Source organism: Hesperophylax consimilis, chromosome 16, assembly GCF_061612785.1.
Source record: "Hesperophylax consimilis isolate HC1 chromosome 16, BYU_Hcon_1.0, whole genome shotgun sequence".
NCBI lineage: Eukaryota > Metazoa > Arthropoda > Insecta > Trichoptera > Limnephilidae > Hesperophylax > Hesperophylax consimilis.
Window position 1 is genome coordinate 2274167 of NC_142851.1, and position 20022 is coordinate 2294188.

At 35.3% G+C, this 20022-nt stretch overlaps 1 protein-coding gene across 1 annotated transcript in view; it reads left to right on the forward strand.

Annotated features, from left to right (window-relative positions):
* The window catches only part of amon (prohormone processing protease amontillado), a 263013-nt gene that overhangs the window by 172437 nt on the left and 70554 nt on the right, over positions 1-20022 (forward strand). Inside the window, exon 3 of the mRNA XM_089640806.1 lies at positions 11173-11413. Within this exon, the coding sequence (XP_089496932.1) occupies positions 11173-11413 (241 nt within the window). The remainder of the gene's footprint in view (positions 1-11172; positions 11414-20022) is intronic.

The following is a 20022-nucleotide window of genomic DNA, read 5'->3' on the forward strand; positions in this document are numbered from 1 at the left end:
GAAAGGAATATGAATTAAAAATTTTTACAAAACAAATGATTTTATAAAACGCAAAATTTACAAAACAAAACACTTATCTTTACATTTATACCCATAGAGAGAGGTTGTAGATATACATCAAATCATAATAGAAATATAAACAATAGAGACATAACATTATTCACAAACCATCAGAAAAGTATTATTTTATAGACCTCTTGTATTTGGTAAATTCGCAACTGAAAATATCAACCTTGGATAATACGCTATTGTAGGTATTCCATAGTCTGTTCAGGCAAGAATTCTGCTTAGAGTTCGTTTTGCATTGATCCACCCTGAACAGGACAGAATTTTGTTATCTATCATTCTTAGTGGGTTGTCATAGTGAGTTTTTGATTCAACCAAATCTAGAACTCCTGCGAGCGATTAAAATAACCACCATAATTACAGTATAATATCTTTAATTTTAATCGGCGAGAATCAGAACAATTTAGAGAACAAATTCATTAACATCCAGGTAGGCTGTTATCTGACAGAAACTTAATTACATTTTAACACAATTGTAATAAAATAAAAACACGTCTGGATTACAATAGAACTCCCATTTGAAATATTCAAAACAGCTTTCCACAGAAGGTTGTACGGGAAGCTTCCATTTAAATTCACGGGAACGGTTTAAAGGTTTATGTTCACGTAGCTGGTTTGTGAGTTTATTTATGAAAATCTGGCGGAAAGTCATTTGAAGTGACTTAATTCTTTATCGAATGCTCGTCATCTGGTGTACCCTAGTTTTGGTCAAATCATTTCAGAGAGAAAGGATTTTTCGATATCAACGAGATCATGTAGTGTTGTTTCAAGTGGGTGGGTTTTTTTGTTTGAACATTCTTGGTACATGGACATGATTACTAAAAATTTCTTCATTTTTTTCCTGTACGTATAGGAATTCATAAGTTCAAAAAAAGTTATTTTTTAAGTTAATATCTATACATTTGTTATGCCTAAACGATATTTATATGAAATTCCCTCGATAGAAAAAAATCAAAGTAAGCTCCGAAAATTATTAAAAACACGTTTTGTTCTGTTATTTATTATGTTATAGGCAAGAAAACATTCACATTGTATCTTTAAATGTAATTAAAGCATTTGAAGAGAGATTTTATCTCTATTTCAAACGAGTCGTGTTTTATTAAATATTTTCAGCATTTTCGTTTAATTATTATTATTTTTAATATAAGCGCGCTCCCTCTAACATTCGTATTTATCTCCCTTTAAAACCATCTTTGAACGCTTACTACAAGTCCTTAAGTAAACATGCAGAAAATACGTTTTATGGTTTAGTTTGGGCTATTTTAATAATTTATGCGTATTTCCCAAACTTGAAAATCAACTTTGATTAAGAAAAAATGTTACTTTAATACATTTTTTACATAAATAGTTATTTCATGTAGTAATTAAGTTGAAACCAAGTGTTATTCATATATTTTTTGCGTACTAAGCGTGCAGCGGAAATCAAAAATTTAATTTCCTTTTTTTACACATAATATCAGTAGTCAACAGTTAAAGTAAGTCATATACGTCCCTTAACAGCCTGTATAACATTTTAACAAAAAAGTATTTTCAAACATGGCGCAGATGTGTCAAGAATTCAGACAAGCAAAAAGTGATACAGAATATATATGCCAGTAAATTCGTTAATATTAGTAAAAAAATTAGTTGAAAATAATATTGTTATTGTTAATTTGAAATATTAAATCTACAAAGAATAAAAAATGATTAGGTCCGAATGGCCGAGTTAGTTGTCCGGGAAAAATAATACATTTTACAGTAAAATTATTTTTATTCTATTTTATATTTGAAATGTGTATTTCAAATTTCTTAGGGTTAATCTTGTCAGGTGAAGTCTAATTTCATTATTCTTCAAGGGTCTACGTTTTTCAGCTAACAAGCACTGTTATAATTATTAATATTATCAATCTTACAATGATTAGTAACAGTATATAATTTTATCAACAGTTTATGATAGAAACGATATCGCGGGTAAAAAGCAGCCGTGCAAATTTTTATAATGCTAGATCTCCCAGAGAAAATATATCAAGGAATTTTCCTGAAATATCTATTAATATTCTGATTATAAAATATATATTCACTCTAACGAACCATCAAGTCACCAGCCTGACCTTAAAATAAACAGGGTTAACTCATCGACTTAACTCAATCCACTTGTTGACTTATAATCCTATGTCTGGTGTGACGACTTATATATTATTACAGAAAATAGGAATATAATTACTCTGGTAAATTTGCTCAGCACGTCCAATATTATGTCATCGGGTTACCGAGTGAGTCTATCCGTCACTAATTGGCATGCTATTACTAGACCCCAAGTAATTGCCGCAATATTAACTTAAATGGCTAGGTCCAGACTAAGCTGCACAACGCACAGAACCGCTCCCAAATATCCCGCTCCGAAATAAAGTGTAAAAAATCAATTACTGTTACTATGATAGTGAAGTCGGACCTTCCCATCAAAGGATTAGCCCTTTTGACGACATCGTTCAGTTTCCATGAGCTGCATTAATAATAATAAAAAAATGTTCAATGCACCAAGCAATAATTACTTGCGCATTTATAAAAAAGCAAAAGAATATATTATTGGTCACAAACATCGACCAAATAAGAAATAGATGGTGCGCATCTGTCCTTAAACCAATTTCAATTTGGTTCACGTGAACATTTATGAAAAAGCGCGCGCATTGTATCGCATTATTTAGACCGCATTGTGCATTGCGTTTTACATTTTGTTGGTCTACATAATTCGAGCCAATTAGTGTCCCAGCCATGCTAAGGGACTTAATCACAAAAATAGCCCAGTTCTTAATATTTTAGTGGGTACCTATCGCGGACTTTAATTTTTGAAAATATAATCAGCTATCTGAATACAAAATATATACGTATACAGTAATATACACACCTAACACATAGTTTGAGGACAGCGTATTAATATATGTAAAAATTGAAAGCATTACATTTATTGCAAGCAAATTTTCTAACGTTATTCTACCCACTGATCACGATGAGATGTATTCAAAATATTTGATTCGATCGCTTTTCGCTTGTTTCGCATACGACTTTAGAAGCTTGTACAACTCGGGCCGACCCTACGCCAAACGGTACCTGGCGCTAGTAAAACAATCAAGAGCGCTGTGTTATGCTACATATACATACGCGTACCGAACTGCCGAACTGAACCTCAACTTACGGCAAAGGAACGAAGCAACCGCAAAGAGCGCGAAACACATTTTCCTTAACCCATGGCTCGGTTCGCAAATGTATACGTACCATTAGGTGTTAGGTATCATCACCGCCTTGGCAAGTCGGCGCCCGGAGCGGACTGCTCCGATTGCGCCTGCACAGTGCCGGCCCTGTGTACAATCAAGCTTAGATCAAGTTGGATTGTCAACTTCATTTTCCGATAAATTAACAAACTACATCAGGGGATATCTTTTTGCTCTGTTTAATATTGCAAGGAACATGCATTTATATTATCTAGCCCAGCATAATTCAATGGGGAGTTATATCGTGATATTAGTCTAAGCTGTTGCTATTTTTATTTTGCAATAACTTAATGAGTAAATCCTCAAATTTTAATATTTATTTATTGAAGACAATATTAGTGAATGTGTAAGAAGAGCCAAAATGAGTCAAAAAGAGGCAAAATGTGACAAGAGAAGCTAGAAGAAACGCAAAGAGTCAAGAAGACACAAGAAGAACGACAGTGACGAAGGGATCAAAGACGCTAGTTCCTCTTACCATCTTTCATCGTTCTAAAAATTGAAATCTGCCTGTTAAGATAGGAGAATCTGTAAAAAGCCATCTGCCCGTTTCTGTACAGAGTGAAGTAGCTATTATAGAAACTTATTTCGCTTCCTACAGGACGCTCGCCGCGTCTGGACCGGTCTAATGCCTTTTCCTACCCATATACAAATATCAAAATGCAAACTGAAGCACTCAATAATATTCGATTAATACTGATACTGTCTCTCCGAATACCATTTTTTTTATTTAGTCTCGCAATTTTGCATCGTAAACACAGTATTGGTGTTAAAAGGGTAGTAACTCAAGATGGAATTTTTTATTACCTAGCCGTAAACACAGCGTACAACTTTGAAAATCTTCTCGGAAATTTATCAATATCCTGTTGAGTGAACAGAAAGGTTCTCGTAATTTCAAGAATGTCAAACGTTTTTTTGCTTCATTATGTACTAAATATTATCAAACATTTTCCGAAAAGGTCAGCATTTTCGAGATATTCAGAAAACGAAATATCCCTGGAATTTTTCGTTGCGATCATATACATTGAATTTTTGGCGCTAATGTGATACTCACCGTAATAACGGTACTTTTGCGGTGAATAAGTTAAGGACATCTTTTTATTTATTCGTTGAATTTTTAGCGCTAATGTGATACTCACCGTAATAACGGTACTTTTGCGGTGAATAAGTTAAGGACATCTTTATATTTATACATTGAATTTTGAGCGCTAATGTGATACTCACCGTAATAACGGTACTTTTGCGGTGAATAAGTTAAGGACATCTTTTTATTTATACAGTTAATTTTTAGCGCTATTGTGATACTCACCGTAATAACGGTACTTTTGCGGTGAATAAGTTAAGGACATCTTTTTATTTATACATTAATACCGCACAAGCGTCCCAACTGCTCTGACCGCCTGTAGCCAGTGAGTGTATGGCTTCCTCAATTGGGGGTATGTTGTGAGGTTGAAGATAGTAGGGAGGAGAGAAGATGGGGAAAAATAAGGTGGGGGAGTACCTGGCTATTTAGATATGATCACCAAACACGGATAAAACCATTTGAAGCAACGTTTCAATTCTGAATTGTGGTCTTACACCAGAGCAATACTGTGAGTATCTTCCACTCTTGAACGTGCTTCAAATATACTATATATTGTTTTAAATGAATGAATTGTGAAATAACAAAAATTCATGAGATAAAATTTACTTGCGCACGCTGGGATTTGAACCCGCGACCTTCAAATTGCTAGTCAAGAGCTTTACCTTTTTGTTATTTGTTTTTGGGGTGTTATGCCGTGTTGCGCTAACTCCTTCTTTAGCCAACGTTTCGGACAGCATTGCAGTGTCCATCATCAGGGCAGATGTGTTATTTGAGGTTGAGTTAAAATGTGAGCTTATGTAAGAGGTTGTGATACCGTGTTGGACTTTAAATATAAATAAAAAAAATAAAAATGATACGTTAATGTTAGCTCAGGGGGTTGGAGCTGGCAACACGGTATCACAACCTCATACATAAGCTCACACTTTAACTCAACCTCAAATAACACATCTGCCCTGATGATGGACACTGCAATGCTGTCCGAAACGTTGGCTAAAGAAGGAGTTAGCGCAACACGGCATAACACCCCAAAAACAAATAACAAAAATACTTTTGGCCGTGAAAATCTTAAATCATAAGAGCTTTACCAATCGACAACGGCGGGCGTCATCGAGTTTTGTTGTTATAATTTTTATATTTTTTTTTTAAACTTCCGATTTAGTTGTCCGGGTTAAGTCTTCCCCAAAGGAAAAACTTAACCCTTCCACTCACTTTTCCACAAATGATCATCTAGTCAATCAACATTATGTAAGTGCATTATATAAGCAAAATAAATACAAAACAATACAAGAACAACACGTCAAATCACCAGAGATCAAATGGGAAAATAATTCACCGTCTCCAGATATTTTCATATCAGAGGGTTCGGCTCGGTAGAACTTCTAACAGGGCCTATAAATCCTACTGATCCCTCAACATAAATATTTAAAAAATCTTTTGTTATCCTACATGTATTCAAAATGACCGACTTTTCCATCTTTATATATAATTTTTTTGATAGATCTAATACGCCTAAATTTTTAATTAGAGAGCTAGGTATAATGCCAGTAGCCGAAATAACGAATGGTAATATTTTTATAGTCTGAGAATGCCAAATTCTTTTTATTTCATTTCCTAAATCTGTGTATTTTCTTATTTTTTCACTAACAGATTTTTGAATATTACAGGAATTTGGAATAGCGACATCAATGATATAAGTTTTTTTTTTAATTTTGTCATGTAAAACTATATCGGGTCTATTATGACTAATCGCTCGGTCTGTTAGTATAGTTTTATCATAATATATTTTATAAAATTCGTTTTCTAAAAATGAATTTGGTTCGTATTCATAATATGGTACTACATTACGGCAGTCAATCAAGTTATGTTTAATTACCAAATTTTGGTGAATTATTTTTAAAACTTGATTGTGCCTAAATGTATACTCGGACGGTGCTAATATAGAACATCCCGATATAATATGTTCTATAGTTTCCGGAAAAACCAAACATTTTCTACACAAATCATCAATTTGATTTGTATCTTTGATTATATGCTTTCTATAATTTTTAGTATTAATGACTCTATCCTGAATGGCAAGCATAAATCCTTCTATTTCTGCGCTCAACTCTCCAATACTCAACCATTTGTTTGACGAAATTTTGTCAACATACGTTTGGTTGAGATAATTGAAGTGTTTTGCGTGTAAAATTTTATTTGACCAGGAATCTAATAATTCCTGGTTGGGATTTATAAAAATGTTGGCATTCTCATCGTATAAATTTAAAGGTGTAATATTTCTATCTGCCTTGCAAATTATTTTGTGCATTTCTGAGCTATGAGCTTTCCTATGGAAAAAAGTTCTTAGCATTTCTACCTGATTATGTTTCAAAGAAGTTATTTTGACTATACCTCTACCTCCTAAATTTCTAGGTAAATTAACTCGTTCTATAGCTGAATTTGGATGATGGCAATTAAACTTTGTTAGCGTAGTTCTAATTAATCTTTCTAAGTTATCTAAATCTGTATTAGACCATTTAATTATGCCAAATGAGTACGTTAATAGAGGTATTGCCCAAGTATTTATTGCTTTTACTAAATTTTTAGCAGATAGATTGCATTTTAAAATTTTCCTGATCCTAGTTTGAAATTTAATCCTAATATCATTTTTAATACTACTATGGTCTAATCTATTTGATTGTGGGTATCCTAAATACTTATAAACCTCATCCCTTTTCATACTAGTAATTTGGAAATTTCTAAATATACTCTCGTCCCCATCTACAATTTTGCCTTTCTCTATATGGATCGTTCTACATTTATCTAAACCAAAAGTCATTTTGATATCATCTGAAAAGTTTTTAACTACCTCGATCATTTTCTCTAAATTTTGTTCAGAATTCGAAAATAATTTTATGTCATCCATATATAATAAATGCGAAATTGTACTACTACTTATATGTAAAAAATATATAAAAAAAATATTATTATTATGAAAAGCACTGCACCAGATTTGTAATATTAAACAATTAGCGCAGATCGGTGAAAAATCACGGGATAGTCGAAATTCTTGACAAAATATCAGTTCCAATTTTGAAAAAGAAAATGACTCGTCTGAATTCTTCACATAATCTTACAAATGAAATTAAAAATACCATAGAGATAAAAAAGTTTAAGAATGAGATCAAAATATGACCAACAAAACGTTAAGATAAGGAAATCATTCAAATTATGCAGTTACATCAACACAACTTACAATCAACAAACACGAAGATTTCTTATTAAATTTATTTTTTACTGTGTGGAAATCAAAATACAGGAACACCTAGTGACTCCTCACTCAGTCCTCCGACTGTAAATAAGCTAAATAAACAAACTCATTTAAAAAAAAAATCAGTTCCAATTATCAAAATTACACTTAAATTCAAAGCTAATTTTAGTTAATTGTATCAGATTTAACGCAGGATACACGGACAGCCAAAATTAGTATATTTAATAATGTACGTAACAATCAAAAATTAAAAATTCTTATTTTCAGTAAATACCTAACCCCTATAATAAATATATGGGGTACAGCTAACACGTTGAACTGCGCACGTTTAAAATTATTATTAATTATTACGATTTTATGTAATATTTTTGGGTGATCATTGTGTTTGATCTAAGCAAATATGGATGGATGTTTGCGCAGACCAACGAAAACCCGATATTAGGTTAGCAAATCTGGTTAGTTAGTACCTAGTTAAATAATGCTTTCTTGATGGAAATAGAAATGGAAAAAGCACAGACCCGTGGAAAATCAAGAAATCTCAATTTACCTGTCAATATTAACCATAATAAATTTAAACACGTTCAAATTAAAAATGAAAATAAAATTCTGGTGATCAAATATTAAAAGATTATCGCAAATCGGAATTGACACAATCAGTCGAATTCGAGTTCGTTGAGTCAGATTTTGCAATCACTCACAGACAGACCCACAACCAAAATTTAGTATTTGTGATTGAGAAGTTAGTTCGTATACCTGAAAACGTCCCAAATAACGGAGCGAATGTGATCGATAATGCGGTTCTCTTGGGTCGTTTGCGTCGTTGCATTTCAACATCCATGAACTTGAGCCGAAAAATAATGCGGATATTCGACCAAAAAAAGGACGCCAGGCATGTTCCATTCAATCATTTTACAGACTTCAAAAACATTTTTCCACTGGCAGATAGTCGTGCAGACTGACATATAAAACACGTGGGTGACGGAGATAAACATCGAGAATATAGAAATTAATGCTCTCCATGTTAGCCGAGTTTTCGAACCATCCACGAATCAGTATGAAAAATGTGTAGCAATGCACATATCCCTTCAGACCTGTAGATGGTTCATTCCGAGCATACCCAGGAGAAAGTCAGTAGGGTCAAGCCACACGTAGCAGCCATTCTCTCTCAGATAGAGAAATCTTAGAAATTTATTTTGAACCTTATCCAACATGATGGAATACTTCTGGTGCGGGCTTCAAACCACCGAACCACTCTCAAGCCTACTCCTAACCAATGCATTGTAAAGTAAAGTTCAACAAACACAAACACTCATTAATATACCAGTTAGACAAGCGTACAAAAAACTCCGACGGTAAACACAAGCTTTGGACTAAGACACCACAAATACCAGGTTAAAAAACATTCATCAATCTTTCACTCGATACAAAATTAAAACGCATTAAAGAACAAAAATGATCATTTAAAAAAGTGTATACCTATAATGTAAAATAATAAAACACATATATACGTAATGCACAATACCATAGCAATATACACTTCATTATATACAACCGTATCTTATAAAATTTTGTGATTTTTTTTCATTATCACCTTCATTATTTGTATTTTATTTTATTTCATTTCATCTTTACATTAAAATTTATTAAATTGTACAATAAGGGCCTCAGCACGGGCAAAGTACTCGTACGTAGTGAAGCCCACTGTATCACATATTATTAGAAACCGGGTTGTTTTCTTTCCAAACTAACTGTATCGGATGGTGTTAATGAAATGAGATCGACACGGATCTTTATAGTCCTTTGGGCCCTGGCACACTATGGACACAAAGGAAGGGACACTACTTGCTGTATTCTGGGAAAATTCTCCCTAAGGTACGAGTTAAGATTCACACGGCAAATAATTATACGATGTTGTTTAACTTTCAATGAAGATACTACGCTGCTTTGTGCTTTCTCTTACCATCCAAAAACAACTTTGAGGACAGCTTTCTTGTGTTCATCATTAAGGAAAATGTATACAGCGTGTAGATTTTTTGCTTCTTGTAAAGCAGTCATACCTATCACAGTACTTTTTTTATCAAAACTGAATAATAAACCATCTCTATTACTAAAACCTTGTTATAAGAAAGAAGAAGCGAATTAATCAGCAATTACAAGTAATTAAAGAAAAAACTTTGTTTTAAACCACTAGCTTAAGCTCCATCAGCGTAAAAATACATAGAGTGGGCAATAGGTAAACAGGGAGACAATAAAGCAATGGAAAAGTGAGACAGGGATAATTTAAGATTATAACAGAGTGGGACACACTTATTTATTTAGGGAGAGTTGACTCTTCCGTCGTGGAGCCGTCGGAGAACGAAAAAGTGGAGAGGATAAATGATGTCCTCTTACATTGTGTGGCCTTCTTCAGGAATTCAATGAGGAGTGGAGACGAGAGATGAGGTCCTCTTCCCTCTTGGGGCCTTCACGAAACCAAAGGGGAGTTTGAAGACATATCCAACGACAACCCTGGTGAACTTTATAAAAGGGACCGGGTTATTCAAAAGAATATGGTAAAACGGGAGATAGCACAATGAGCCTATGGCCTAAGTGCTCACGGGAACTATACGTGAACCATCTCCGCTCTATAATAACTGAATATTAAAAATAAAGAGACAAAACGCCAGCTTAAGCTAATCGACATCGATCGGTAAATTGGAATTAATTAGTAGTTTAAAACAAATTGTTTATTTCATTTAATATTATGCTATTATGAAAATATTTATTTTTTCGAACGCATGGAACATTATTAATGTTAGTATATCGATACATGATACGCAGTATGTGAAAGCTTTCTCTAGGAGAAAGAGACAGTACGAAACGATCTTATCTCACTAATTTGGGAGGCAGATATAGGTACCGCTGCCTCGGGGAAAACCAACACTCTTGCCATACGTCACCCACATAGTTCGCCACGTTTGGTGACTTTGCAGGGGTGCCCGGGTTCATCGTGGAGTTGGGTTTGTCTAGGTTTTGGTGGCGGATGCGTTTTCCCACTACTGCGTGGCGGGTCGGACCGGGAGAGACTGATTGAGGGAGACTTTTTGACTTCTCCAGCCGGACTCTCTTTCTCGACCCATCGCCTTGCATTTCAGTGGGAGGGATAGTTTCATACTTCCGTCACTCCTGGAAACATTGACCGCCAGAACTTTCTCTCTTTCCTTTCTCTAAATAGACCCTCCACACAGCATCCTAAAAGAAGACATACTCCCAGAGGGAATTTCTGGTGGAGCTAATGTAAAAAAAGCAGTGCATGTACGTAATCAATGAACAAATTCATACAGTACTCTGGGTGCAGTAGAATTGTGTCATGATTTACATTTTTTTTAATTACCTGCTTCCACAGAAATCTCCATTGGTAGATAAATTAAATTAAAGAAAAAAATATCTTGCGACAATAAAAACGACTGTAAAAACTATCTGTAATTCTAATAACTATAAAGTCAATTAATATTACATTAGGCATTGTTAAATTGAAATCTTTTTTCCAGGTCCACTCAGCGATCCAGCAGCCCGGTTTCGCGCGTGTGAAGCGGGGCCTGCGAGCGCGCGCCCCCTCCGCGGCGCCCTCCTTGCCCCTGGCTGACCCCAGCGACCCCTACTTCCCCTTCCAGTGGTACCTGCGCAACACGGGACAGAACGGCGGCAAGGCTCGCCTGGACCTCAACGTGGAGGCTGCCTGGGCGCAAGGCGTCACGGGCAAGAACGTCACCACTGCCATCATGGACGACGGTAGGCTCAACGACATCTTTTCACTCTCCTTTTATTCCATTTTTTCTCGTTTCATATATATGCCTTCCCTATTTCACTTTTTTCCTGTTTTCCAGTTTTTATGTTTCCCTGTTTCACTGTTTCTCTGTTTTCCTGATTCTGTGTCTCACTTTTCACTGTTTCCGTGTTTTCCTTTCCCCCTGTTTCACTGTTTCCCTGATTTCATCTTTTCCTGTTTTCCCGTTTCCCTGATTCCATGTTGCCCCGATTCTCTGTTTTCTGTTTTACTATTTCACTGTTTCCCTCTTTCAATGTTTCAAACTTTCCCGATTTTTTTTCATCAGCCATTGCTTCATAAGTATTAGTTTGCTCATCATTCTCTTTATTTGGTCACCCTTCTTTTCTTCTTTCTCTCATTTCCGAACTTTGCTTCACTAATTATAATCACATTAGTAGTTTTTCTAATGTATGGATTAGGTTGTAACTTTGTTAGTTTCAACCACAGAAGGGATAAGAAACTGGAACAAATTTAATAGTGAAAGTTTTTAAAAAGTCTGCAACTTCGTGACGACGAAACTGAACACTTTTAATTTGTAAAACCGTGTTGTAAAGAAGTTTCTCTGGCCATCGGTGATTTGAATCGGCGAACGGGCAATCATCATTTTGAACTGGGCTAGGTCTAGTTATGGTATAGCAACGGATAAGTTAGTCAGGGGCAAAGAGGATTTTCGAATCGCTTTTTTTTCTTCTTGAAATAATCTTATTTTAAGACAGTTATATGTCACGATGCTTGTCTATTATTTTTCTTCTTCTATCATGCAAACTTTGGTCCAACTATTCTTTAGCAAAGAATTAATTTAACCGTTTTTTCAATCTTTGTTTTACTAGTTCCTCCTCTACACTGATTTTCTGACTACAACATTTCAAATTACTTCACTTATTTTCCTTAAACTTCCTCCATTTGATCCTTCATTCCTCTTTCCTCATCTCAGCCTGTTTGAGATCTACAAAGTTAATTATTGTAACTTGAAATTCTCGCTACATAGCAAAATTATAGCTACGTGTTCGGAAATAGGATTCCGAGAAAAACGCATTTCAAGTACCAGTACACTAAGCCGTAATTACATACAAGTATATTCGTTATATAATATTAAGTTATTTGATATGTAAGTACGAGTATGTATTAAAATATTAAAATATCCTGATCTGGGTGATATTTTTTATTTGAAAACTAATCAGTATAAATGTTGTATATTCTATCACTTTTATTCTTCTAGACACAAATAGACCTATGTACCCATATAACTTCTCCGCTTCTACTATTTTATTTTGTTGAATCTTATTCAGTTATATGCGTGAGGATTCATTTTTGCCATTATGTTTACATTCTTCTTTATTGTATTAATTTTTACGTGTTTACTCTGATACAAAATGCTTGTATTTTTTTTAAGAAAAGCCCACTAGGGCGTGTAATAAATAAATAAATAAATAAAATAACTTTGAGTTAAAAAATAAGCTGTATGAAATGAATCATTAAATATTAAACGAAAAACACAATTTTATTAAATTTGATAATCGTTTATAGACAAGCGACCATCAGGGCTTATACTATATCAAATAATAATCATAAATAAATACAGACACAAACATGTATAAAACATGAAACTATTATAATTACAAAGAAAGATTTTGGAAGAGTAGAGGGCGACAATGTATTATAGGAAGTAAGCTAAGGGAAGGGGGAAAAATTAAGAATTAGAAAAAAATTGTGAGTTAACGAAACAAATTAAGTACGGGACTATCGGTAAATTATTATTAATTATATTCGAATTAATATTAACGACTTTCTTAATTTCGATGTCTTCAGAATTGTTTAATCTGATTCTTTTTCCATTTTTATATAATACAAGAACTATCTTAAGTACCCGACGTTGTTCTTACGGTGGGTGGGGGTAGTTTTTCAAATTTCAAGTAGACAGTAAAGTCCTGTTTAGAAGTTCAAGTTTGCAAAATACCATCAAATGGAGATAAAAAATTACACACTGGGACATTCTTTTATAGTATAATCGCTATTGCTAATGTTTCTCTCGGGCGTCTCCAACTTCTTCCACCATTCACAACTGTATACCACAATGTCTTTGTTAAAAAACTACATTACATCGACTTAAATTCCACTCCGTATCTCATTCCAGTGCAGAGATATTGCGTTAAGAATTCCTCGGACGTCCCCGACTTTTTCTACCATTCAAACCACTCTCTAAACACTCCTAATTATAAAAACGAACTTTAAAATTTTCAGCGATATCGTTAGACTAATTTTCGATTTTTGCGAGCACAAAAATTCGCACGATGAATTTTTATATGATATTAAGATACAGCTAGATTGAGACTGATGTTGCCAAGGGAAATAACTAATTTTGATTTATTATTTCACGCTTCGTAAATAATTTCACAAGTGCCCATTAGTTTGCGGGGAGAAGATTCTGTTTAATTTTAAATAATATCGTGTCAATATTTAAGTAGACAAGATTTTCTGATAAATTTTGTTTTGGTTGAATTTATTTTCGGTTATTATTTTAAACAATTTTACCGAAATGGTGAATTCTTTTGTTTAGCAGCCTAAAGAGATTAATTTATATATTCGTGAAGCCTTCGTAATGACGAAGTGTCAGTTGAACAGTAATCAATTATCGTCAACACTACACAGCGTACTTTGACCAAATAATAGTTGACAGATCATTAATTATCATTATTTCGTGAAATACACCGTCACGTTTTTGACACTCGTAATTTAGAGAAAAGCAGGTTGGCAAACATAAGAAAATATGATATTATTTCATTTTAGACTGTTTGATAAATATGCAGAATTCTGTTTTTAAACTATTTGTATTTAAAAGGCACTAAATCTTTAATCCCTGATTTGCCAATATTGTCTTTTTGAACATGTATACCAAGATTTAAAGAAATCCCCCCATTCGTACATCTCTTTCAAAAATCTCTTTCAAAAATCTCTTCATTCCAACAGCCCGACATTTGCCTTTTACCCGAGAGTCCTTGTTTTGATCGTATACTTTTAACCAAAGTGTAAATTCTTTACTTTTACTCTGAAAGAACTAGCTCAGGGTTTTCAGGTTTTGACCCCACGCCTTTTCGAGGTCCTCCATGTCGAGAGTAATGCACCCCTTTCGGTACTGAATTCCTGAATACACACCTTCCGTTAGATCCTATTCTACTCCAACTTCTGAACCCTTAAATCTCCTTTAGTAAAGATTTTATCAGAACTGACAACTGGATCTGAATCTTTATATTTATTAAATATACCTAATTTCTGGAAAAAAACACCAATTTTCTTTTTCCCTAAATATGTTTATTCTATTTTCTATGTTCAGGCAATTGGGAAGGATATTGTATACGTGTTACGATTAACGAACATGATATGACACTGTTAAAAATGTACTGCAATTCTAAATTAATATGCAATTTCTAAAGCTATTTCCAATTTTCTGGCCTGGTTACGAATTCCAATAGCATCCAGACGATGGCGATGCTAGATTCACTATTCTCAGTTCCCTATTATATTGCTTGCCACTCCCTCGGGCATTCGTGTAAATGCATGTTGCGATATGACGGTATGACAGGCATACGACACACCATTACTGCACCACTGGGGTGATTTTATTATATTTGAATCAAAAGAATTCAACAATAACATTGAAGTAAATATCAGCGACCGGTCGGTGGCTGAGTTGACATCGCGTTTGGGTTCCACCCAGGCGTAGTGTATTCAATTCCTCGGCTGGCTAAGTCTTCCATAACAACACAAGCAATATTTTCCGCTTACTGTGGTGGTAGTAGGAGTTTTTCAGGTTATTCGTAACCCGGGAATGTTTGTCATTCTTTTTAAAAAAATATATATTTGTACCATACTAAATTTCCACTTTACATACAACTCCGAATCCACAAAATATTAAAACTTCTACTCCTTTCAAAGACGTTTAATTTTTGATTAAATCCTATTATTTAAAACATTGAAAAATGGCCTGAACTCGCCTTAGCTTATCGATTTTATTCAAATATACATACCGTCAAGACCAATAATATCTTTGGTCAAGACCAACCCGACAAACCGAATGTTTTCATTTGCCCACTTTCAGAACAGGAAAAGGAAAATTAGGAAAAAATCTTCTATTCCTCGTTTATGTGTAACACACATTTAATAATACCGACATTCTTAAAATATATAAGATATGATAAGTTGTATAATTAAGATGTTTAAGTAGTACTTGGAAGGGAATGGCCGACAAAGATGTCGATGAGGTTCGCTATCCATCACATCGCCAACCCTTCGGTGGCGCAAAGAGGAGGACGGAACGTGATCAATGTCGAATTGGTACATGGAACATTAGAGGAGGAATGGAAAGAAAGATGAACGAACTGTGTGATACTATGGTGAGCAAATGTTTGGACGTACTTTGTATAACAGAGAGTATGAAAAAAGGTAGCGGTACAATGCAGCATAATGATAGGCTCGTCATTTGGTCTGGGAGACCAGATACGGAGAGGGCTTGTCAAGGTGTTGCAGCGCTACTGTCTCCCAGAATGATTGAATGTATGTTGCAGTATGAATGTGTAAGTCCGAGAATAATGTGGATCAGATTTAAAATCGGTTTGACAAGGGTGTTTCTTGTTATTTGCTACGCCCCTGTTAATTCTGAAAGCGATGAAGTGAAATATGATTTTTGGACTGGTGTGAATGTTGTAATGAGACTAAAAAATATGAACGAAAGGATTATAATGGCAGGCGATTTGAATGGGTGGGTGGGAATTAGACGTGACGGATTTGATTCGGTCTTAGGTATGTTTGGGGATAAAAGAACGAATGACAACGGGAACAGAATGCTTGAAGTATGTTTAGAGTGGAACCTGTTTGTGTCGAATACTTTCTTCGATCATAAAGGTATCCACCAATATACGTGGGAAAGAGGAAATGAGAGGTCAATTATTGATTTTGTAGTAATTGACTCTAGGTTGAGAGCTGTTACCGAGGACACAAGAGTTTTCAGAGGGGCTGAGGTCGAAACTGACCACTTTCTTGTAGTGTCGAGAGTAAACCTCTTTCGCGGTTGGCGCTCTAAAGTGAAAACGGTACCAACTCCGACAAGAGTCAAAATAGAAAAACTGCAAAACGATAATGTGAGAAGTAAGTATGTGAATTGTGCAGAGATAAGATTGAATGCGAAGGAAATGGATGGTCTAAGCATAGACGAAACATGGAACCACATAAAAGTGTGTCTTTGTGAATCTGCTAGGGAGGTTTGTGGAATAAGTACGCAAGGTAGGAAGAAAGGTGATGCATGGTGGGATGATGAGATTAAAGCACTGGTCTCAGAAAAGAAGAAAGCATGGTTGTGTCTGATTGCGGCTGGCAGTGCTTCCAGCGAAGAGAAGTATCGAGCGAAAGAAGTATATAAGGAATGTAAGAAAAAAGTAAGAGTTGGAGTGAAAGAACGAAAGAAACGCCTGGAAGAGGATGAAGGAATGAAAATGACAAACCATTTCCAAGAAAACATTAAGTTGTTTTGGAAAGAAGTCAAAAGGTCCCGGAGTGGCCCAGAAAACGGAAGCATGAAAGTGATAAAATCAAAAGATGGAAAAATGTTGACGAATGAGGAAAAAATAAAAGAGAGATGGATGAATTATTTCGAGGAAGTCTTCGAAAGTGAAGTGAGTGACAGTGATTCCAGTGGCAAATCAGATATGAATGACGATGGAGTGAATGTTACCGAAATTAGCATGGATGAGATAGAAAGCTCGATTAAATGTATGAAGAATGGTAAGGCTGTTGGGTTTGACAATATTGCTGCTGAATATTTTAAAGGAGGTAGCCGTGTAATTCTCACATGGTTGTGCAATCTTTTTAACCAATGTTTAAAGGAAGGTTACACGCCTTTAGATTGGAGAAGGGCTGTGATCATGCCATTATACAAAGGTAAAGGGTCACGTATGGAATGTGGGAATCATAGGGCTATTAGCCTGCTTAGTTCAGTTGGCAAGCTGTATGGTAGAATTTTGATTGAAAGAGTAAGAAAGGAAACAAAGGATAAAATATGGGATGTGCAAGGTGCTTTTATGAGTGGAAGGGGGTGCATGGACCAGATCTTCTCATTGCGTATGCTCACTGAGAAGTTTCTGGCAAAAAACCAGAAACTTTTCTGTGCCTTTGTAGATTTACAAAAAGCATACGACCGAGTCGACAGGAAAAAGCTATGGAAGGTGTTGTCCAAGTATGGAGTGAATACGAATCTGATTCAGGCAATTGCGTCTCTGTATGAGGGAAGCGTTGCATGTGTTAGGGTAAACGGTGGTTTTACGGGGTGGTTTAATATCACAAAAGGTGTTAAACAAGGCTGCGTAATGTCACCGTGGTTATTCAATCTATACATGGATAATTGTATGCAAGAATTGAAAGAGGTGGGATTGGGCGCGAATTTGAATAATTTGAAAGTATGTTGCCTGTTGTATGCTGATGATACGGTGCTGATTGCTAATAGTATAGATGATCTACAGTCTCTCGTGTCTAGGATGAACGAAGTATGCATGAAGAATGAGCTAATGATGAATGTAAGTAAGTCTAAAGTAATGGTGTTTGAAAGAGAGAGTACGAAAACAGTGTGCAATATAATTGTGAATGGGGAATACTTGGAGCAGGTGGATGAGTTTGTGTATTTAGGAAGTATGTTTACGAGAGATGGGAAGGCTGACAGAGATATCGAAAGAAGGGTAAATGCAGGTAATTCCGTTAATGGAGGACTAAACGCCGTAGGCGCTAACAAAAAATTGTCCAAAGAAGCGAAGTTAGCAGTCCACAACCGAGTGCTGGTACCTACCTTGATGTATGGAAGTGAGGCATGGAACTGGCAAAGAAAGGATGAAAGTAGATTAAATGCTGTTGAAATGAGATCCCTGAGGCGTATGTGTGGTAAAACCATGTTTGATCGTGTGAGGAATGTAGAGATCCGCAAAGAGTGCAAGGCTGATGTAAGCGTAATGAGTAAGATTAAGAAAGGGACGCTTAGATGGTTTGGGCATGTAGAGCGAATGAGCGAAGATAGGAGTGTAAGGAGGATATATGATGCAAATGTGAATGGTAGCAGAAGTCGGGGACGCCCGAGGAAGACATGGCACGATCAAGTGAATCAGATACTCGAGTCGGGCCATGTCAAGAGTCAGAATAATGGAAGAGTATGTATGAGACGATGTATGAATGTGAATGAGGCAAGGAGTGTGTGCCAAGACCGAGTTGTTTGGCGGTCCGTCCTCTCTGCCTACCCCTGCGGGGAAACGGCGTGATGGTTAGTTAGTTAGTTAGTTAGTTCTTAAAAATGAGCTCCAGTAATATCCAACCGAAGTAAAGCGTACCATAACAAATTAACGCTCGTGAATATATCGACGGCTTCTCCTATCCTTATCCTATATTCCTATTTTCTTTTTAGTTGCAAAATAAAACTCACATATTTTGCTGATAATTTTCTTTAATGCCCTTTGGCGCACGTTTCGAATTGGAATAATTAACATTAAGACTACTGTTGCAGCAACTACTAGTATAAATTGAATTACATTCCAGCGCGAAGCAACACGTGTTTGAAAGTTCACGTGTATAAAATTGCGGACCCTGAAGCTTCCCACTGGGCCACGTTCTCCGTAATAGAAAAATAAAGTTTTTTTGTTGTTTTACGAATACGAGCTGACATGCGACACTCCAAACTACCACAGTGGGTGGGAAATAATACTATATCTTGTTGTTGTTTTACGAATACGAGCTGACATGCGACACTCCAAACTACCACAGTGGGTGGGAAATAATACTATATCTTGTTGTTGTTTTACGAATACGAGCTGACATGCGACACTCCAAACTACCACAGTGGGTGGGAAATAATACTATATCTTGTTGTTGTTTTACGAATACGAGCTGACATGCGACACTCCAAACTACCACAGTGGGTGGGAAATAATACTATATCTTGTTGTTGTTTTATGTACCTTTACTAAATTACTTCTTTATTTTGGCACAATATTTATTTCGCTGTAAAACATTTCCAAACACATCAAACAAAAATCATACTTTTTCAAGTGCACCTTTTATCGCTGTATTAATCAAGCTATGTTCTGTCAAACAAACAATCTGGCTAAAAAAAGGTTTGCTAAATACAAACATGCTTTACAAGGAACTGTTAATGTTAATTTTTATAAATGTCAACAAAGTTACTACACATTACTCTGTAGCTACTTTTATACTACCTCAAATACTTTTCAGCAGAACGCTCTAAGATAACTTGTATTTTGTCTGGTTTTATCGTTCATACTCAGTATATAAAGTTATATTAATATTAACATATAAACACCTTCAAGGTATAAATAAATAAATAATAAAAGAAAAAGTGCACTAGCCGAGGTAAGCTCGGGCTAAGAAAAAAAAAACATTATTTTGTACACACGGTTTCCGGAAACTATTGGTACAAACGGGAAACTGGTGAATCTATATCACTTATTTTTGCTATTTGTTTTTGGGGTGTTATGCCGTGTCGCGCTAACTCCTTCTTAAGCCAACGTTTCGGACAACGTTACAC